The 21,493-nt window shown below is 51.3% G+C and overlaps 1 protein-coding gene across 4 annotated transcripts in view; it reads left to right on the top strand.

Moving 5' to 3' along the window:
• The window catches only part of CACNA1B (calcium voltage-gated channel subunit alpha1 B), a 171,399-nt gene that overhangs the window by 140,707 nt on the left and 9,199 nt on the right, over positions 1–21,493 (top strand). For all 4 annotated transcript variants that reach the window (XM_066366550.1, XM_066366548.1, XM_066366549.1 and 1 more), the window contains 6 exons: positions 2,981–3,108; positions 8,514–8,610; positions 11,302–11,410; positions 18,864–18,971; positions 19,945–20,057; positions 20,970–21,097. In XM_066366550.1, the coding sequence (XP_066222647.1) occupies positions 2,981–3,108; positions 8,514–8,610; positions 11,302–11,410; positions 18,864–18,971; positions 19,945–20,057; positions 20,970–21,097 (683 nt within the window). The remainder of the gene's footprint in view (positions 1–2,980; positions 3,109–8,513; positions 8,611–11,301; positions 11,411–18,863; positions 18,972–19,944; positions 20,058–20,969; positions 21,098–21,493) is intronic.

Raw genomic sequence — 21,493 nt, 5'->3', positions numbered from 1 at the left:
CTAGCAAGGAAAGAGTTTGAATCACTGATCAAAAACCTCTCCTCAAGCCTAACCAGACAGTGACACAGTGGATAGAGCATCGGACTGGGATGCAGAGGACCCAAGTTTGAAACCCCGAGGTCACCTGCTTGAGCGCAGGCTCATCCCGCTTGAGCATAAGCTCACCAGCTTGAGCACCGGGTCACTGGCTTGAGCTTGGGGTGGCTGGCTTAAGCATGGGATCATAGAAATGACCACATGGTCGCTGGCATGAGCCTAAAGGTCACTGGCTTGAGCAAGGGATCACTCACTCTGCTGCAGCCCCCCAATCAAGGCACATATGAGAAAGCAATGAATGGAGAACTAAGGAGACTAAGGTGCTGCAACGAAGAATTGATACTTCTCATCTCTCTCCCTTCTTATCTGTCTGCCCTTATTCCTGTCTCTGTCTCTGTCTTTGTCACAAAAAATAAAAAATTCCCTCAAAATACAGTCCAGGACCAGATGGCTTCAGTGATAAATTCTATCAAACATGCAGAGAGGAACTAATGCCAGTGTTCTCAAACTCTTTCTAAAAATTGAAGAGGAGGGAACACTTGCAAACTCCATCTATGAGGCCAGTGTTACCTTGACACCAAAACCAGACATGTCCCTCATGAATATAGATGTAAATACCCTGAACAGGATACCAGCAGACTAATTGCATCGGTACAAGGGTTCTGCACTGTGACCCAATGGGATTTATCTCAGGAGGGCAAGGGTGGCTCAACACAGCACACAGGGGAGTCAGTCAGTGTGAGGACCACACTGATGAGGAGAAAACCCACATGGTCACTGCAGTAGATGCAAAAAAGAATGCTTGATAAAATTAAAAACACTTTCATGATAAAAAGCACTTAACAAATTAGGACTGGAAGGGAACTTCCTGTACATAATAAAAAGGTTTTCTGAAAACCCACAGCTGACGCCATATTTGGTGAAAGACTGACAGATTTCTCCCAAAGAAGAGGATCAAGCAGAAGATGCCCACTCAGATCACTGCTGTCCATCGCTGTGATACAAGCCCCTCTAGAACAGTGATACAGAAAGAGATAAAAGGCATCCAAATGGAAAGGAAGGAAAATTGCATTTGCAGATGACATTGTTCCATGTATAGAAAGTCCCAAAGAATACACACAAACACACACACACACACACCAAAAACTACAGTAGCTGATAAATGAGTTCACCAGCGTGGAGGGCATACAATCCACACACAGAGATCTCTGCACACTAGCAGTGAACAATCTGCAAAGGAAATAATTCTATTACCATTAGTATTCAAAAGAATAAAATACGTAGAAATAAATAAATACCCATGTAGGCGAAAGACTTGTACACTGAAAACTGCAAAATAATGCTGAAAGAAATTAAAGATTAATTAAGCGGATAGACAGCCATGTCTATGAATCAAAAGACTTAATATAATTAAGATGGCAATATTCGCTTGACCTGTGGTGGCATGGTGGATAAAGCGTCGACTTGGAACACTGAGGTTGCCAGTTCGAAACCCTGGGCACATATGGGAGTTGATGCTTCCTGCTCCTCCTCCCCTTCTCTCTCTCTCTCTATTTCTCTCTCTCTCCTCTCTAAAATAAATAAATAAAATTTAAAAAAAAAAGATAGCAATATTCCCTGAAAGTGACTTAGTTTTTTTGCTGAAATGGAAAAGCCTGCCCTCAAATTAATACAGAATTTCAAGGAGCCCTAAATAGCCAACACAGAGGACTCACATTTCCCAATTTCAAGACTATCATAAAGCTATCATATAATCAGCCTGACCAGGCAGTGGCACAATGGATAGAGCATTGGACTGAGACATGGAGGACTCAGTTTGAAACCCTGAGGTCGCCAGCTTGAGCATGAGATCGTAGACATGACCCCAAGGTCACTGGCTTGAACCCAAGGTCGCTAGCTTGAGCGAGGGGTCACTCACTCTGCTCCCAGGTCAAGGTACATATGAGAAAACAACAACTAAGGTGCTGCAACGAGGAATTGATGCTTCTCATCTCTCTTGCTTCCTGTCTGTCCCTCTCTCTGACTCTCTTTGTGTGTGTGTGTGTGTGTGTGTGTGGGGAGCTGCCATAGTCAACACAATGTGGCTGAATAGACATTTTTCCCAAGAAGACATACAAATGGTCAACAGGTACATTAAAAGCTTCTTAGGTCCTGGCTGGTTAGCTTCGTTGGTTAAGAGCATCGTCCCAAAACAACAAGGTTGTGGGTTTGATCACATCAGGGCACACAGGAGAAGCAACCAATGAATGCACAGCTGAGTGGAACAACAAATGGATGCTTCCTTTGCTTCCTTTCCCTCTCCCCTTTCTTTCTCTATTAATGCATAAAAAAACTGAGCCCTGACCTGATAGCTCAGTTGGTTGGAGAATTAACCCAAAGCACAGAGGTTGCCAGTTTGATCCTTGGTCAAGGCACATATAGGAGCAGATAAATGTCTCTCCCTCTCTCACTTCCTGTCTCTCTAAAATCAATACAACAAACATTTTTAAAATGAGTAGTTGTATGTTATGTGAATTTCAAGTCAACAAAAAAAAAGCACGTGAGCTTTTGGCCTTCTGTGACCAAACTGTTAATACTCCAAAGTCACTGCTGTCCTGGCTCAGAGGGAAGAGGATGGGACTGCAGAATGGGAGAAGATAAACCTGGATGGCAGGGTGGATCGTGGATGTCAGACGACGGGGCCTGAGTTAGGACAGGCCATAGAATCAGAGAGCAGAAGCCTTCAGAGGGCCAGATGTGGTCAGTCCTCCCCTCACCCCACAACCTGAGGCTGAGGCTGCTGCTGCTGGCAGTGGCCATGTGGAGGAGGCCCGGCTCTGGCTGAGGCAGAGTGACCTCTGCCACCCTGATGGTCTCACACAGACTTTGACCGGAGGGTGGGGGGTGTCGGGAGAGGGCAGGCTGAGGTCTCTCTACGTCACCTCTTCTCCTTCCTGTCCTGCAGATGTTGAACCTCTTTGTGGCTGTGATCATGGACAATTTTGAGTACCTTACGCGGGACTCTTCCATCCTAGGGCCTCACCACCTGGACGAGTTCATCAGGGTCTGGGCTGAGTACGACCCGGCTGCGTGGTGAGTGAGTCGCCGCACTCTGTGATCCTGAGGGTTCTTTCAGACCCATTGGTATCAGAACAGGGCTGGGGCGGCATCAGACAAGTGACATGAGCATCCCCGTCAGGTTTTGTTTGGGGCTCAGGGTTCCTGCTCCTGTGGGATGGCAGCCTCATTGGGTCTCCCACTGGGGCTTCATGCACTTCTCTACAGCTCCCCAGGCTGAGAAATCTCTGAATCCTCAGTCCAGCCCTTTGGATGTTACCTGGGGTCATGGAACATTTTCAGGGTACTTGTGAGACTTGGGGTTCTTACTGAATGGTCATCACATAAGGGGTTGTGGGAGGCCCTGAAAGAGGTTGTGGAGTTTGCACGGCACCTTCTCTCAGGCCTGCTCATCCTCACAGAGCACAGAGGCCATCGTGGGCAGGAACGACATGGCCACGGAATGTTCTCCCCGATGGGCTCAGGGCTCTGCCGTCTCTCTCAGGGAGAGGAAACTTCATGCCCCTGTGTGTCCTCAGATCAGGCTACAAATAGTGCTCAGTGAACTGTTATTGAAATCTAGTGAGCTACCAGGAAGGGTTTAGTACAGGGGTCCCCAAACTTTTTACACAGGGGGCCAGTTCACTCAGACCATTGGAGGGCCAGACTATAAAAAAACTATGAACAAATCCCTATGCACAAATCCCTATGCACACTGCACATATCTTATTTTAAAGTAAAAAAACAAAATGGGAACAAATACAATATTTAAAATAAAGAACAAGTAAATTTAAATCAACAAACTGGCCAGTATTTCAATGAGAACTATGGGCCTGCTTTTGGCTAATGAGATGGTCAATGTTCGGTTCCATATTTGTTACTGTTAGCCGTAACAAGTGATATGACGCGCTTCCGTAGCCGTGACGTGCATCTCGCATCACTGGAAGTAGTACTGTACGTGAGCGACGCTGTGCTTTGTGGCGCCGCCACATACAGTACTCACTGATCATCAATGATGAGATGCCCCTTCCAGAAGTGTGCCGGGGGCCGGATAAATGGCCTCGGGGCCGCATGCGGCCCGCGGGCCATAGTTTGGGGACCCCTGGTCTAGTATGTGTAGGACCCCTTGGTCATGGTGAGAAAGGTTTACTATGTTTGTTGTATGAGTGAGGGATAGTTTGTTTCCAGGCAGAGCAAGGGTCTCGTAAAGGGCATGGTTTGGGGGTCAGAAGGTGGTTTGAGATCACATTTTCTGGGAGACCCCTGCATGCCCATGGTCGTACTCTCATCTGCAGGGCTAGCTGAGCAGCATGGATTCCCTGCCCACTGTGCATTCTCCATCCCTTATCATCCACCTGCTCATTCATTCATCTCTCAAGCAGTTACTTGAGTAGTTTGAGGGCATGCTCTCTGCAAGGCAGAGCATGGAGGGACCGATAGACCTGTCTCCCAGGTACGGCACAGGCCTGCAGCTCAGGGAGAGCGCTCAGCAGACATGCACGTGAACTGTGCCTCAGTGAGTGGGAGGGTGCCTGTGACCTCCTGTGCTCTGAGGGGACGGGACACTGGAGCTGCATGCACATGTGTCCTGCCATGTCCTTCTTGCACAGCCCTTGTGTGGCAGAGGACTCAGAGGGGATCAGCGTCCTCACAGTGAGCAGCAGGATTCTGCCCGCCTTTCGCTAAGCTGAAGGTCAACATAGAAAATGCCCTGGAGCTTTCTGACCTGCAGGCCCCAAGGCTCCCTCACCACTTGGAGCTCCACCTCAGCACAATGTGGACCCAGAAGGGGCCTGTGCTACCCTTTCCCATCTGGGCAAGTCCTGGAGCTCCTGGCAGCACCATGGCCCGGGCACTTCCAGGCCCCCAACACCACAGTGTCTTTTTCATTGTAGGGAAAAGCTTTCAGTTCCCTGCAGTGTGAGACAAGCATGGCTGTTAGTATTGTTTCATGGTGTGCGTAGCCATTTTCATGGCCTTGGAGAGCCCTGTCATTTTCCTGACTGACTGAGGGAGTCACAGGTTCTCTGGTCAAGAAGGCCCATCGGATCAGACCACACACAAGGTCTGGTCCTTCTTGGGCACAGACTGCAGAGACTAGGATGTAGGCAGCATTGACTCATCCTGACATGGTCACACAGATGCTGCTGTGTCTGTGGAGGAGATTGTGTTGCAGAAAGACAGATTGTTTAGATGGGACTTGGTCCAACAGGCAAAGGCAGGTTGGTGCAGACCTGGGAGAGAGGAGGATGTCCCCCAGTCGGTGTGAGGTGTAGACCCTGGACTCCCCGGTCAGCACAGTTGAGACAGAGGTAGAACACACGGGAAGTGGACTTGGGCCAGGCTGTGGCTTGTGATCGGGCACAGAGTTCTCATCTGGGCCTTTGGGAGGCCCTGCAGTCAGGGACATGGAAAAAAAAGTGCTCGTGGGGAAGCAGACAGCAGAATGTAAACTTCACGCCAGAGGCACTCCCGCACCTAAGTCCACAAAGTGGCAGAGGCGTGACCCCAGCTAACTGCTTACTGCTCCCACAGGTCTGGGCTCGGAGCAGGTCACCTCCAGACTCTGGGAGGGGATCTCTGAGCTGATTGGGTCTTGACTCCACATCCTGGGCAGGAGAGACAGTGGTGTGAGCTTTACACTAGTCTCCGGGACAGATGCCAGCATGTGGTCATTTCCCAGGGGACGACTCTGCTGTGTCCTCCTTCTCGGAGAGATTTTGAAACAACAATAGGACTTTGTGAAGCTTCCCAAGCTTTCATGTATGTGTGTGTTTGCCCCTCTGTGGCTATGTGACAGGTGCACAACCATGTGCATGAGTGTATGTGCATGTATGGGATGGTGCATGCTTATGTGTGTTGAGTGCCTGTGAACATGGGTGGGCTCATATGCACAAATACATGCCTGCTGGGGGAAAGGAGGAAGGCTCGGAGCTGCTGCTTTTGGGGGTCCTCACCCCCTGTGGCTTCAACACTATGGTGAGTGTGGACTCCAGAGGGAATATCACGATCATGCCCGCTGTGAGCTTGTCACTCGTCCTCATGTCCATTCTCGTTCAGTCAGCATCCTGAGTGCTGGGTCACAGGGGAAAAGAGAAGCCCGAGCACGAGGCCAGAAAGTGTCTGAGGAGGGAGACATGGGTCAGAGGAGGTGGTGTGTGAGCCAGAGTGTGTGGGACAGACTAGATGGGTGGACAGAGTGCAGAGTAGGGCAGGTGGAGGGGCAGGTGGAGGAGGCTGAGTGTGTCTGGCTGAAAGGGAGACGGCGTAACAAAGGGTGGCTAGGACACGTTGGGAAAGGTCTTGAAATCAGGGTTAAATAAGTACCTTTGACTTTGTTTTATAGACCGTGGGCATAGTTTTTGAATCTGAGTGACAGTATCAGTCCCACACTTTTAATCTGGTGGCATCTGAGGGTTTTGATGGCAGAGGAGAGATGAGCCAGGGTGTGGATTGAGACTGGGTGGTGTTGAGCTGGGCTCCACCATGTTTTCAGCTTTGTTGTGGTGGTCCCGTGGGTCCCGAGGTTGGCACGCACTTTGGGTAAGGCCACAGTGGGGCTTCCTCTTTCTTCCCTTTTTTCCACAAGTGAGGCCTCACAGTTTGGAGCTGATTGGACTGGGGGGCATATGCAGGAGAGAGAAGCTAACCCTGGGGCGAGCGGGTCCCTTGCTGGAACCCCGATTCCAGGGCACTCATTTAGGGAGGTGGGGACAGTCAGGAGAGCCCCTGGGGGCTCAGGCATTCCTGGGACAGGGCTGCCAGAGGGTGGATTTTGTGCTGGGCGGGGCAGGCTGGAACAGTGGTTGTGTGTAAAGAGGGGCTCACAGACTGTCTCTGGCCCTGATCCAGGGGCTCCCAGCCCCTGGCCCCACCAGGGAGCCGCCTGTCCAGCCGCCCGCTCCACCTGCACGTCTGCCCATCAGGTTGGGTGCGTGGGCGGGATGGGGTCAAGTGCCTCGGTTGACATAACCTGTGACGTTTCCTTTCCAGTTGCCGGATTCATTATAAGGATATGTACAGTTTGTTGCGTTGTATTGCGCCACCCGTTGGCTTAGGGAAGAACTGCCCTCGTAGGTTGGCCTACAAGGTTTGCAACTTCAGAGCCTCCATCTGACATATCTTCCCTGCCCGAACGCAAACACTGCACACACTCCCTGCCTGGTTTGGGAATGATGACCTCACCTCTCTCTCCTCCCACCCTGCCCTGCCCCGCACTCCAGACTCCTGGATGCTCTGGTCCCCCGTCTGACCTCCCTGACCCTCCAGTTGGCTGGGGACAGACAGCCTGTGAGACAGTGCACACAGAACCTCCTGGCTGGGCTGTGAGCTCCACACCAGCTGCTGGATGAGAGCCGGGGCCAGACGACACCCAGCGTAACTCCCGGGCTCTCGAGGGTGGGCTGATGGTCAGAGAAACTAGAGGCCGAAGGCTTGGAGGAAGGGACATGGGCACAAGCAGGCCAGGAGTAGCTGCCCCTCTGGGTCAGAGGAGCCCAGCCTCCCAGGGTCTGCTGCCCCTCTGGACTGATTTGCGCAGCCAAGGTTGGGAGCCCTGGGCAGAAGGCCAGGCCCAGGAAGGGTCTGCCCCTTTTCTCCTGGGTGGCCTGGGACCCCAAGCAGGTCGCGTAGGCAGGAGTCCGTGGTGGAGGTGATGCTTGAGGTAGTTGCTGGCCCCAGGATGCTCTCCTGAGTCTGGAGCCTCAGGCTGTGTTCTGGTCCCTGCCTGCCCCGCACAGTGTCCGGAGGGGGAAAGGGTGATGCCAGGTCATAGCCTGTCTGAGCTGCCCACTACCCCATCCCTGCCCGCGGCCCCCCATTTCCCGCCCAGCCCTGACCCCAGCAGCAGCCCTGCTCTGGGCCGGCCTCAGGCGTCCCTGGGCTTGGTCAGGACTGGCCCTGTCCAGTGTGTCTGGAGCCTCTGGGCTCCTGCAGAACAGCGCCCCTCTGCTCTAGTTCTCCTGCTTGTTTTAGACTCTTCTCCGCTTTGGGCCTCGTGGCTAACTTGGAAGCAAGCTGAGCACTAGGAAAAGCTGGTGTTTCCATGGTTCTCGGGCCTGCCTCAGTGGTCACAGCCTGTCCACCAGCTCTCCTGCACGGTCAGGCAGCTCTTTTCTGATTTGGCATTTTCTGTAGTTTCTAAAAGTGTGAAATCAGAAGTTGACAACCCAAAGCCACCCTGATGCAGCCCTTTCTCATCCCTCCATGTTCATAGCTCAGATGTCCCCCTGCCCACTGCCCTGCGTGGGGCTGGAGTGAGGAGGTGAGGCTGGGGGGCACGGAGGGGTCAAGAGGAGCGGAGACCCTCCTTTCATTATCTGACTCGGCATTCACTCTGACGCTGGCTAACTGGATCTGTTTTCTTGTCTGCTTCCTCCCTGCCCCTCCCACACCCTCCTGTGGACCCTCTCTGCCTCTGCCTCCCTGGGCCGGGTCTCCAGTGGGCGCATCACTTACAATGACATGTTTGAGATGCTGAAACACATGTCCCCGCCCCTGGGGCTGGGGAAGAAATGCCCTGCTCGAGTTGCATACAAGGTAGAGCCTGACCCTGCTCCCTGGAGGCTGTCTGTGCTGGGGCTGGTCTCCTACCTCTCGTCGGGGCTTATCCGTCTGTCTGTCTGCCAGTCTGCTGTCTCACTGTTTATTTATTTTCTTCACCCCAGCCATTTCCACTTCCTTCCCAGACAGAGGGACACGAACACCATGATGGTGTCTCTGCAGAGGCCCCCTGTACCCCCAGGGCTGCCCCTGAGAGCCCCGAGAGGCTCGGGAAGCAGACAGAACCGTCCCCTGGCTTTTCTCCCCTTCTCCTTCCTAGAATGAGGGGGTACACCAGTTTTTTTGACACAGGCTTTTTTTCTGGGCTGTTCTATACTCACTCCTTTGTCCGCCACCCTTGGGCCTGACCCTGGAGGAAGAGGGGCCTGCAGGGCCTTAGGTGCATGTGAGAAAGCAATCCCAGTCCACACTTGCAGAACTCCCCAGGCCCGGTTGCAGCAGCCTGGGGAGGAAGTAGGTCTGCGGAGTCTCGGGGGTTCACCATGGCATTGAGGAGGAAGCATGCCAAGGAAATACTCCTCTGAGGGTCACTGCAGGGTGGACACAGCCTCAGCACCCAGGTGGCCTGTGGCCCCCTGCCCCCACTGCTGATGATGCAGCCAGCTGAGCTGCCAGGAAGAATGTAAACCGAGGGACACCTCCAGGCGTGCCTGCTCTCCCCACTCATGCATCTGTCGCCCCCTCATGTTTCTCCAGCACCTGTCCCCACGAGCCCTCCCACAGTCCTGTGCCCCCAGCAGACAGCCAGCATGTGTCAGGAGCCTTCCTGCCGTCTCCCTCTCTCTGAGTGGGCTTCCACCAGAACTTCTCTGTCTGTCTGGTCTGTCCACGCTGTCTGTCTCTGTGCTCTGGTCCCAGACCTGTCTGTCCCCTGGCTCGGCACAGTCTTTGGGAGCCCCGTGCAGATGGCCTCTGGTGTCTTCCTCAGCCTCCCCTGCCTGGCATGTGTGTTGTGCCTGCCTGGAGGCCCTGCATGCAAGACCGTAGCTTTGTCCCCAAGAAGGAGAGCTCTGTCCACACTGACACCTGGGGCCAGGGTGGGCCGCAGGACCTGATGGGGCAGCTTTGGAACCCTTGCCCTGCCATGCTGGCCAACTCCAAGTTTCTGGGCATGAAGAGGCCAAGGAAGAATTCAGGGTGGGAGGGGTAGACAGGCTTGTAAGCTGGGGAAGGTACAGGAAAAGCACAGAGCTGTGGCCAAGAGCGCCAAGGACCAGGGCAGGGAGGCCTGTCCTCCTGTCTGGGTTGTGGTCCTCTGCTGCGCCCTGAGACTCCAGGCCCTCTGGGGAAAGGTGCCCTGGATGGAGCCCTCCGTTCTTGGAAATCACCTGCTTTGCTCCTCCTTTTCAGTTCCCTGATTCCCCAAGTCCCCGGAGAGGAATTCCTCTGCCTTTCCACTTTTGTGGGTGCTGGTCTGCAGGGATGTGGTGCTCTGGGAAGCTGTTTTTCCTGGGGTGCATCACACAGGTGACACGTGGTCCTGGGACCACAGTCAGATGTGTGAAGTGGGGCTTTGCCAGCATTCAGGGGACAGGGTCTGTGTTCAGGTCTCTGGCCACCCACCCTCCACCAGGGTGAGGGTTACATTTGGTGCCGAGACTCTGGGGCAGAGCTGGGGGCCAACTGGCCCTCCCCAGAGAATGAGCTAAGGGGTTGTCATGTTACGGGCTGCAGACATGGCAGAGGACCAGCAGACCCGGTGAGGGCCGTGTGCCCCATCCTTAGCTCTCATTCTGTGGAAGGGAGAGGAGGCTGCTGGGAAAGGACAGGTGGGTCACAGCACTCTCCATGCTGAGGACACTCCAGACACACCTGATTTACCCCCGGAGAGCATGTAAGTCCCCAGAGCCCTGGACTCTGGGTTGCTGCTGGCTGTGCCCAGAGGCACGCAGTGCAGACAGGCTCTTCTGTCCTTGGAAACTGAAGCAGGAAGGGGGACTTTGCACCTGGTGGGAAACTGTCCCACTGTGCTCTGGAGTGCTTGTATCCTGCAGATGGCCCTGAGCCTCTCCTGGCCTGCCCCACGTTGTTGGCAGAGCCCAGGCCTGTGCAAACCCAGCTCTCTGGGTCTTTCCAAATGCAGCTGGTCTCTGAGGCTCCCTGGATGCCTTGGGCGAGTGGCACTGGGTGTCTCTTCCCACCTGCCCAGGTGGGTGGTGAGAAGCAGAAGCTCTGCTGGGGCTGAGGAGCCTTCCCTGGGAGCTATGCTCTTGGCCACCCCACTCCAGTGCTCCAGGTGGATAGAGGAGTAAGGGATAGGCATCTTCCCTCCTGTCTGTGAGTTGTCCCCAGCCACCTCAGCCTTGGTCCTGCCGCCCAGATCCCTCCCCTTTTAGGCGATGCCATGCACCTTCATCCTGACTACGGGCAGCCAGCAGGGAGCCTTGTGGCTGAGGAAGTGCCTGCTCTTTCAGAGTGATCCAGGCTCCTGGGCAGCCCCAGGGACCAGTCTTGACCTGGACTTCTACTTTTCCGCAGCCAGGAGAATCCTCAGCTCACATGAGGGAGGGCAGGGGTCCAGGGGTGAGTAGGAATGCTGGCAAAACTCCCAACCTCTTTTGTCCCAGGCACCTGCAGGGCTCACCTCCAGGGACCTCCAGCACTGAGTGGTCTTGTGGTGGGGGTACCCCTGGAGGCCAGGCCCTGACCTGCCCCCCTTGTCCCCAGCGCCTGGTTCGCATGAACATGCCCATCTCCAATGAGGACATGACTGTCCACTTCACATCCACACTGATGGCCCTTATCCGGACTGCACTGGAGATCAAGTTGGCTCCAGGTGAGTAAGGTCACATCGGGGAGAGGGCATCAAGCCAGGGCCACGCTCCCATCCTTGAGAGTTGCCCCCGGTGGGAGTGCCCAGAGGGTTGTGGGACCTGTCTGGGGACAGAGGATGACTGCCATGGTGCTTGTGTTGTGCATCAACTGTGCCCCCTGATAACCAACCTGCAGGTCAGCACGGCAATGCTCCCTTTTCATATGAGGAAACTGAGGTGCAGTGAAGTTAAATGGCCTGTCCAGGTTGCCCAGAGCTGGCAGCTGCATGTTGGAACTGGGCATGGCCTGGCTGCACCTCCCTAGGGAGCCCAGTCCTCCATCACACTCTCTCCCGAGCTCACCAAGAGGACCACACAGCTTAGGCCAGGTCAAGGAGAAAGTGAACCTTTAGAACAGTGGTTCTCAACCTGTGGGTCGCGACCCCGGCGGGGGTCGAGTGTTTTGGTCGTTCGACCCCCGCCGGGGTCGCGACCCCACAGGTTGAGAACCGCTGCTTTAGAATGTCCTCCCCACCCTCACCCACAGCTTCCCCTTCAGCAGGAAAATTAGAGTAGCCAGAGGAGGACCTACACTATCCCCACCCCCCAACCATCCTCCTCCCTGCATCCGTGTCCTTGAGGTCAGCTGACTCTCCTCGGATGGGTGAGTTCAGATCAGTTTCCTTAACTTGCACACCTGTTCCATTCTCATTCTTTTCCCTGTCTCTTGTCCCATCCATTTTCTCTCTGTTATATTATCTGTATCAATATATCAGCACACTGTTATTTCTTCCATCATTAAAACATTCTCTTCCTCCTCTATCAACTTCCCTATTTTTGTTCTTTCCTTCACAGCAAACAGCTCTTTGAGAGACTGGTGTTTGTCTCTCTGATTTGTCTTCACTGCAACATAGAGCTAGAAGTGCTCTTGTTAAGTTCCCCTGCTCCTACACATCCTCAGCCCTCCCCTTACAGTCCTGTCCACAGCCCCTTTCTTAGCTCCCACTCCCTTATCCTGGAAACCCATCTCTCTCTCTCTCTCTCTCTCTCTCTCTCTCTCTTTCTCTCTCTCTCTCTCTCTCTCTCTCTGATTTACTTTCCATCTCTGCCATCTTCGTCATCTCCACCTCTTCCTGTGGCTTTACATATTGTGAATTCAATTTTGTATCATTAGTCCAGGCCTCCTCCTGAGCTCCTGCCTGTGTATCCCACAGACCCTTGACCACCTGCACTTGCAGGCCCAGTACACTCACTGAACTTCACTTTCTCAGACTTGAGCTCCTTCTTCTGGTCCTCATGGTCTTCCCGTTCCCATCCACAGATACTGAGCTCTGCCAGGTGCTCAAGACAAAGATTTTGGAGTCATATCTCCTATCTTTGTCTGTTTTTGATCAATGTCTTTTATCCATCATATCTTTCATTCTACCTTCAGAATGCATCCAGAATGTGATCATGTGTCCATCCTCTTCCACTGCAACCTCCTGACCCAGGCTGCCCTCGCTCAGCCTAGCGGGTCTGCTTCTGCTCTTGCCCTCTCACTCTCCCTTCAGTACAGCAGCCAGAGTGATGGAATTCAACATCAAACCAATAAAATGGATAAATCTCTAGCTAGACTGGGCAAGACAAAAAGAAGAGCCTGACCAGGTGATGGCACAGTGGATAGAGCATCAGCCTGAGACACTGAGGGCTCAGGTTCAAACCCCAAGGTTGCTGGCTTGAGCACAGGCTCACCAGCTTGAGCATAGGGTCACTGACTTGAGTGTAGGATCACAGACCTGACCCCATGGACACTGGCTTGAGCCCAAGTTCGCTGGCTTAAGCAAGGGGTCACTGTCTCAGCTGGAGCCCCCCGTCAAGGCACGTATGAGAAAGCAATCCATGAACAACTGAAGTGCCACTACTCTGAGTTGATACTTCTAATCTTTCTCCCTTCCTGTCTGTCTCTCTCTCTAAAAAAATTTTTTAAAAGACAGAAGCTAAAAATAGCCAACATTAGGAGTGAAAGAGAAAACATCTTGCTGACATTAAATGATAAGAAAATTTTATTAAAAACTTTATGTAAAAAACTTCAACTTAAATAAAATGGAAAAATTCCTTGATACAGACTGTCAAGGTCATTGAAGAATAGATGGCCTGTCCTGGCTGGTTTGCTGAGTGGGTAGAGCATCAGCCCAGCATTGGACATCCTGGGTTCTATTCCCAATCAGGGCACCCAGGAGGATAAGCGACCATCTGCTTCTCTCCCCTCCCTCTCCCCCTCTCTCCCTCTTCCCTTCCCACAGCCAGTGGCTCAGTTGGTTCAAGCATCGGCTCTGGGTGCTGAGGATGGCTCATTTGTCCCGGTGTCAGCCTCAGGTGCTAAAAATAGTTCGGTACTTGAGTATCAGCCCCAAACGGGCTGCTGGGTGGATCTCAGTCAGGATGTATGCAGGAGTCTGTCTCACTATCTTCGTTTCTCTTACTTAAAAAATATAGATAGCTTAAAAAATAGATAACCCTAAGTCATACTATATTAAAGAAATTAAACTCATTGGCAAAAACCTATCAAAGAAAATCCCAGGCTCAGTTAGTTCCATTGGTGAAGTCTGCCAAACATTTCAGGAGGAAATAATGCCAATTCCGTACAAACTCTTACGGGAAATAGAAAAAGGATATTTCTCAACCTAGTTTTATGAGGTCAGCATTACTCTGATAATAAAACTGAACAAAGACAGTATTATAAGAAAAAATTATAGACCAAATATATATATATATAAATATGCGACAGAAGTAGGGTTTACCCCAGGAATGCAGGCTTGGTTCAAGTTTGAAAATCAATCAGGCCCTGGCCGGTTGGCTCAGCGGTAGAGCGTCGACCTGGCGTGCGGGGGACCCGGGTTCGATTCCCGGCCAGGGCACATAGGAGAAGCGCCCACTTGCTTCTCCACCCCCCCCCCTCCTTCCTCTCTGTCTCTCTCTTCCCCTCCCGCAGCCGAGGCTCCATTGGAGCAAAGATGGCCCGGGCGCTGGGGATGGCTCCTTGGCCTCTGCCCCAGGTGCTAGAGTGGCTCTGGTCACAGCAGAGCGACGCCCCGGAGAAGCAGAGCATCGCCCCCTGGTGGGCAGAGCGTCGCCCCTGGTGGGCGTGCCGGGTGGATCCCGGTCGGGCGCATGCGGGAGTCTGTCTCTCCCCGTTTCCAGCTTCAGAAAAATACAAAAAAAAAAAAAATCAATCAGTACAGCCTGAACAGATGGTGGCACAGTGGATAAAGCATCAACCTGGGGATACTGATTACTCAGGTTTGAAACCCTGAGTTTGCTGGATTGAGCACAGGCTCAACAGCTTGAGCATGGGATCATAGATATGACTCAGTGGGTTGTGGCTTGAGCCCAAAGGTCACTGGCTTGAAGCCCAAGTTGTCTGGTTTGATCCCAAGGTCACCAGCTTGAGGAAGGGGTCACTCCCTCAGCTAGAGTCCCCCAGTCAAGGCACATATGAGAAAGCAATCAATGAACAACTGAAGTGATATAACTACAAGTTGATGCTTCTCATCTTTCTCCCACCCCTCCCCCTCTCTTTCTTCTCTGTCTCTCTCTTCCCCTCCCGCAGCCAAGGCTCCATTGGAGCCCTGGTGGGCATGCCGGGTGGATCCCGGTCAGGCGCATGTGGGAGTCTGTCTGACTGCCTCCCCATTTCCAACTCCAGAAAAATACAAAAAAAAAAAAAAAGTTAATGCGATTTAATATATCAAAAAAGAAAAGCTATATGATTATTTCAATTGATGCAGGAAAAGCATTGGACAAAAGTCAACAAACATTTGTGATTTTAAAAATTCTGCATAAATTAGTACTACAAGGAAACTTCCTTCATCTGATAAAGGATAGCAATGAAAAACCTACATCTAACAATATATTTTACAAAGATAGATGGACTCCTTTCCTCCTAAGGTCAAGAATGCAACCAAGATGTCTGCTGTCACCATTTTTGTTCAACATCATGTTTGAGGTACGAGCCATTGTAATAAGTCAAGAAAAAAAAAGTCAAGAGAAAGCAATTGGAAAGGACAAAATAAAACTGCCTCTATTCACAAGTGACATAATTTTCTATGCTGAAAACCCCAAAAGATCTAATAAAATATTAATAAAACTGAGGTAGCTACAAGCCAAGCAATAAGAAGGATCTATGGGATCCACCAGAAGCTAAGGAAAGAATGAAGGGTTTTCATTCTCTGTCACTGGAAGGAGTACAGCTTTGCCAACACCTTTATTTTGAGCTCTGACTTCCAGAACTGAGAATAAATTTTTATTATCATAAGCCATAAGAAAGTTACTAAAAATATGTGAGATTAGCAAGGTCACAGGATACAAAGTCAGTATTTATATTAGCAGTTACCAGTTGAAATTAGTAAAAAGTTCCATTAAAATCACACCAAAAACATGAAATACTTCTATATTGCTAGAAACGGAGAAGATATATATGTTATATAGTATACTTTGTGTATGCTGCAACTTTCAAAACATTGACTCAAGCACTATATATATCATGTTCATGCATGAGAAGACTCAATATTGTTATGTCAGTTCTTCTGATATTGATCAACAGAATTATTGTTATCCCAGGAAAAATCAAAGCAGGCTCATTGAGTAGAAATTTACAAACCAATTCTAAAATGTATATATATAGAAAAGCAAAAGATGCCTGACCAGGCGGTGGCACCGTGGATAGAGCATTGAACTGGGATGTGGAGAACCCAGGTTTGAGACCTCAAAGTCGCCAGCTTGAACTCAAGGTCACTGGCTTGAGCAAGGGGTTACTCGGTCTGCTGAAGGCCCGCGGTCAAGGCACGTATGAGAAAGCATCAATGAACAACTAAGGTGTCACAACGAAAAACTGATGATTGATGCTTCTCTTCTCTCCGTTCCTGTCTGTCCCTATCTATCCCTCTCTCTGACTCTGTCTCTGTTTAAAAAAAAAAAAAAAGCAAAAGAACTTCAGTAACACAAACAATTTAGAAAAAAAGAACATAGTTTGAAAACTCACCCTACCTGAATCCAGGACTTGCTATAAAGCTACCTTGACCAAGGCTGTGGTGCTGGTGACAAAATGGAGACATGATCAGTGGAGACAACAGAAGCTCCAGAAAGGGACTTACACAGTCATTGGTCTTCAACGATGGTGCAAAGGCACTTAATAGAGGAAAAGGTATTCTTTTTAACAAATGGTGCTGGAGAAATTTAGAAAACCATATGCCAATTTTTAAAAAATGTTGACACTGACTGACTGGTCTGCTGGGGCTGCTGTAACAAAATAATGTCCCTGAGTGGCTTAAGCACAGACCTTTGTTTCTCACAGTCTGGAGGCTAGAAGGCCAAGATCAAGGCTCTAGGAAGGTAGGTTTCATTCTGGGACCGTTTTCTTGGCTGACACATGGCCATCTTCTCAGAGTGTCCTTCCACATAGCTTTTCCTCTCAGCGAATGTGTAGAATGAGTGTCCTCTCTTCTTATGAGGACAGTAATCTTGTGGGTCAGGGCCCCACCCATAGGACCTCATTTTACCTTCATTGCTTCTTCCTAGGCCCTATCTCCAAACATAGGCACATTGGGGTTAAGGTTTCAACATACAAAGGAGGGGGAGGGGAGACATAATTCAGTCAGTAGCACATCTTTTCCCTTCCACAAAAATTTAATTTGAAATGAATCATAGACATAGAAGTAAAATTATAAAACTAGAAGAGCCTGACCAGGCAGTGGCACAGTAGGTACGGTATCAGACTGGGATGCAGAGAACCCAGGTTAGAAACCCTGAGGTTGCCGGCTTGAGTGCAGGCTCATCTGGCTTGAGTGTGAGATCATAGACATGACCCCATGGTTGCTGGCTTGAGCAAGGGGTCACTCGCTCTGTTGTAGCCCCTGGTCAAGGCACATATGAGAAAGCAATGAACAACTAAGGTGCTGCAACAAAGAATCGCTGCTTCTCATCTCTCTCTTGTCTATCTGTCCCTCTCTGTCTATTTCACTAAAAAGTAAATAAAACCTCTAGAAGAAAACACAGGTAAGAAATCTTAGAAATTTTTAGTTAGGCAGAAATTAATTTAAAATAAAAAGCATGGCCTGACCTGTGGTGGCGCAGTGGATAAAGCATCGACTTGGAAATGCTGAGGTCGCCGGTTCAAAACCCTGGGCTTGCCGGGTCAGGGCACATATGGGAGTTGCTGCTTCCAGCTCCTCCCCCCTTCTCTCTCTCTCTCTCTCCCTCTCCTCTCTAAAATGAATAAATAAAAATAATAATAAAAATAAAAAGCATGAGCCATAAGAAAAAATTTGTAACTTTTTAAAAAAAACTTTTACTTTTCAAAACATATTTTAAAAACTGAAAAGATGGGCCAAAGACTTGGAGAAAATATTTGTGAAACACGGTGATACAGGATTGGTTTCCAGCTTCACTAGCAATACGTTTATGGCTTGGTTCATAGTTGCCCTAAACTGTGAACAACTCACATGTCCATCAGTGAATGGACAAGCTGTGGTCTGTACACACCATGAGGTGGTGCCAGGCAGTAAACAGACAGACTGCTGATAGGTTCCACAACATGGGCGGTCCCCCATGCATCGTGCTGAGTGACGTAAGTCAGACCCACAGCTAACACATGGGTGCCATTTGTGTGACGTTCTGGAGAAGGCAAAGCCGTGGAGACAGGAGGCATGTCAGTCGGGTGGGGGTGGGGTGAAGGGTTTGAGGGACTTTGGCAGTGGTGCCGTGTCCCACAGCTTGGTTATGGTGGATACATGACCACATGTGTTTACCAAAATTCATAGAGTGGGATAACTAAACGGTGATTTCTAGCATATGTAATTTATACCTTAATAAACCTGGTGTCAAGAAAAGAGAGGAACATACTTCATTCCCCTGCGTCTCACCTCGGCATCCACACCCCCTCTGCAGCAGCATCGCCCGCGCCGCTCCTGTGTGACACGGCGCTGGCCCTTCCTGCTCTCAGGGTCCCTGACACACGTGCCACCTTCTCAGCAGACCTCTCCTGACCACGCAGTCCAAAACTACAGCCTTCCTGATACTCTTCATCCCTCCGCACTTGGCTTACCGCTGTCCGACATGCTGGATCTTTCACTTAACACTAGTTCATGGTAGAAGGCTGCCACGTCCCTCCAGAGGGCAGTTCTTGGGTTTTGTCTTATCACCAAAGCAGCACCTGACATTCGTGGGTGCTCAGCACATGCTGTTGAGTGGATGGAGGAGTGTTTGGAACATCAGCCTATCCATCCCTCCCCTTCCCAGTGCCATCCCTCCCCCCACCCATGCACACGTGTGCACAGACGAGTTCCTAGCAGGGACAGGTCTGACGGGCCTCCATGACACCTTTCTGCCATCACTGTCTCTGGCCCATCGGCCCCCATACTGTCTCTTCTGCCTGTCCCTTAAGGTGGCTCTGGGGCGGGTCCTAACCCCCTCCTCCCTTTCCACCCTGTCCTGCCCCAGCTGGCACGAAGCAGCACCAGTGTGATGCAGAGCTGAGGAAGGAGATTTCCTCTGTGTGGGCCAATCTGCCCCAGAAGACCCTGGATTTACTGGTGCCACCCCATAAACGTAAGTGACGGGGAGAGAGTCCCCCTGTTGTGCCTCACCTAGAGGCAGAGCAGGGAGGCTGGATGAGAGTGACTGTCCAGTGACATTGGAGAGGTGGGCTCATGTTCTCAATAGTCTAGACACAAGTTTCCATCTTCAGGGAAGCTGGTCTTAAAAGTCGGTGGCGCCTGACCTGTGGTGGCGCAGTGGATAAAGCGTCAACCTGGAAACACTGAGGTTGCAGGTTCAAAACCCTGACTTGCCTGGTCAAGGCACATATGGGAGTTGATGCTTCCTGCTTCTCCCCCTTCTCTTTCTCTCTCTTTCTCTCTCTCTCCCCCCAAAATGAATAAATAAATAAATAAATAAATAAATAAATAAAAATTAAAAAAAATAAACACCTTTAAAAAAGTCGGTGGCCCTGGCCGATTGCTCGGTTCAATTGTAGAGTGTGGTCCAGATATGCAGACGTTGCCAGTTCACCCCCTAATCAGGGCACATACAGAACCAGGTTGATGTTTCTCTCCCTCTCTCCATCTCTTTTCCTCCTCACCCTCCTCCCCAAATCAATACTGTAATTGGAAAAAAAAGTTTTTTAAAAAGTTGGTGCACAGGAATCATGGGAGAAGGTGATTTGGGTGTTATTCTCTACACTCTTTGTTTGGGGAATTTACTTTAAAAAATGCAGAGAAAGGGTAAGGAGACTCATCCTACACTAAGAGATGTCAAAGATGAGGTGCTTAAAGACAAACTGACTGGACTTTTTTGGGAGATTGGGGAGCCTGCGGGAAGAGTCAGTGTCTAGAGGTACCGCTGGGGGAGGGGAGGCCCCTTTGGCCAAACTGCATGCTACTACTGCCTGAGTGTGTCCACTAGTCCTCTGGGCAGGGTCCTGTTTCTTCCCCTGCTCTGCCCTGCGTTTCTGGGCGACCCTGTCCCGTCTCCTCCATGCTCCAGCTTCTGTGTTCTCTCCCTTGCCTGCTCTTCTCTCCAGCCGACGAGATGACAGTGGGGAAAGTCTACGCAGCGCTGATGATATTCGACTTCTACAAACAGAACAAAACCAGCAGAGACTTGATTCACCAAGCTCCTGGGGGCCTGTCCCAGGTACTGTTTCCAAGAAGTGACTCTGAGACACTGGCATCTCCGAGCATTCCAATGTTGGACAACAGCGGGAAAGGGAAGGTGGGAGGTCCCCACAAACACTTCTCTGGCCCCAAACTCCAAAACCTACTTAGCCTTGATGTGTTCCTTGAACTGGTTGCCTGGTGGTTCTGGGGAGCCTCTGACTTGGGGTGCTCATGTCCAGGGGCAAAAATTAACAGGGCTGAGAACAGGCCTGGGGCAATACCACATTTTTAAGGGGTAGAAGAAACATGAAGGACACTTGAGGAAATGGTTCTGGGAGCAGCAAAGAGAACTTGTTCACCCTGGATACAAGCAGGGACCAAAGAGATTCAGACTGATGGGCCCAGGGTCACCATTTGTCCCACTGTGACTCTGATTGGGATGATTTGGGGGCCCATCTTTCTGATGTCATTCTTCGAACGTGACAACTTCCCTACCCAGCCGTCCTCACCGGCCACTGGTAGGCTCTTTGTGTAGAAACGTGCCTGGTGTTGTGAGCTTACAGGGCATTCACCCACCTTGGGACGCGGTGGTACCCATGCCAGCTCCCTGCATTCCCTGTCTGTTGCAGACGCCCTCCATCCCTGAAATCTTCAGACTTCTGCTCCCCTGGGGCTCCAGCAGCCTCTACTAGTCAGTTCAAGTTGATGATGTGAACTCTTTTGCCACCTCCCAAGTTTTGTAGGTAGAGACAGGCTCCAAGAAGTAAAATTACTTTCCTGAAGTCACTTACAGACCAGATTGGGAGCAGGACCTCGCCTGCTCCGTACGCAGGGAGGGACATGGAAGCAGACACACAGAGCCCTGTCCCACAGTCACTGAGGCACCGTTGTGCGGGGCACCGTGGGGCCCCACGCAGCCCTCAGCTGTTCTCCCTGAACCCTCCTGCAGATGGGTCCCGTGTCCCTGTTTCACCCCCTGAAGGCCACACTGGAGCAGACGCAGCCCGCTGTGCTCCGAGGAGCCCGTGTCTTCCTGCAGCAGAAGAGCTCTGCCTCGCTCAGTAATGGTGGGGCCATGTGAGTGCCGGGTGCTGGGGGGGGGGGGTGAAGTTCCGGGGAGGGGGGTGTCGCTACTGGGAAGGTGTGTGGTCCCTGGGCGGGGGTGTGACCCTGGTCTGGGTGGTGTACCAGATTGCACCAGGCTGACTTTGTTGGGGAAAGCAGGACTCCTAGTTTCTCTGCCTTCCTACTCTGAGCCCCCAGCGCAGTGCTCAGGTCAGGGCATCCTCGGATCCCATCACAGTGCTTGGGGTCAGCCCTGTGGTCACCTCTGCCCAGATGTTTCAGTGCCCACCAAATGCTGGTTCCGAGGAAGTGGTTTCTATGGTGAGCCCCAAAAGTAAATCCCATAACATTAAGTGGGTTTGGCAGCACTGAGATCAGCGATGGAGGCAGTTTATGCCTCCGGCTCTC

The sequence above is a fragment of the Saccopteryx leptura genome, chromosome 2 (genome assembly GCF_036850995.1).
Source record: "Saccopteryx leptura isolate mSacLep1 chromosome 2, mSacLep1_pri_phased_curated, whole genome shotgun sequence".
NCBI lineage: Eukaryota > Metazoa > Chordata > Mammalia > Chiroptera > Emballonuridae > Saccopteryx > Saccopteryx leptura.
This window is presented reverse-complemented; position numbering and strand designations above follow the sequence as displayed.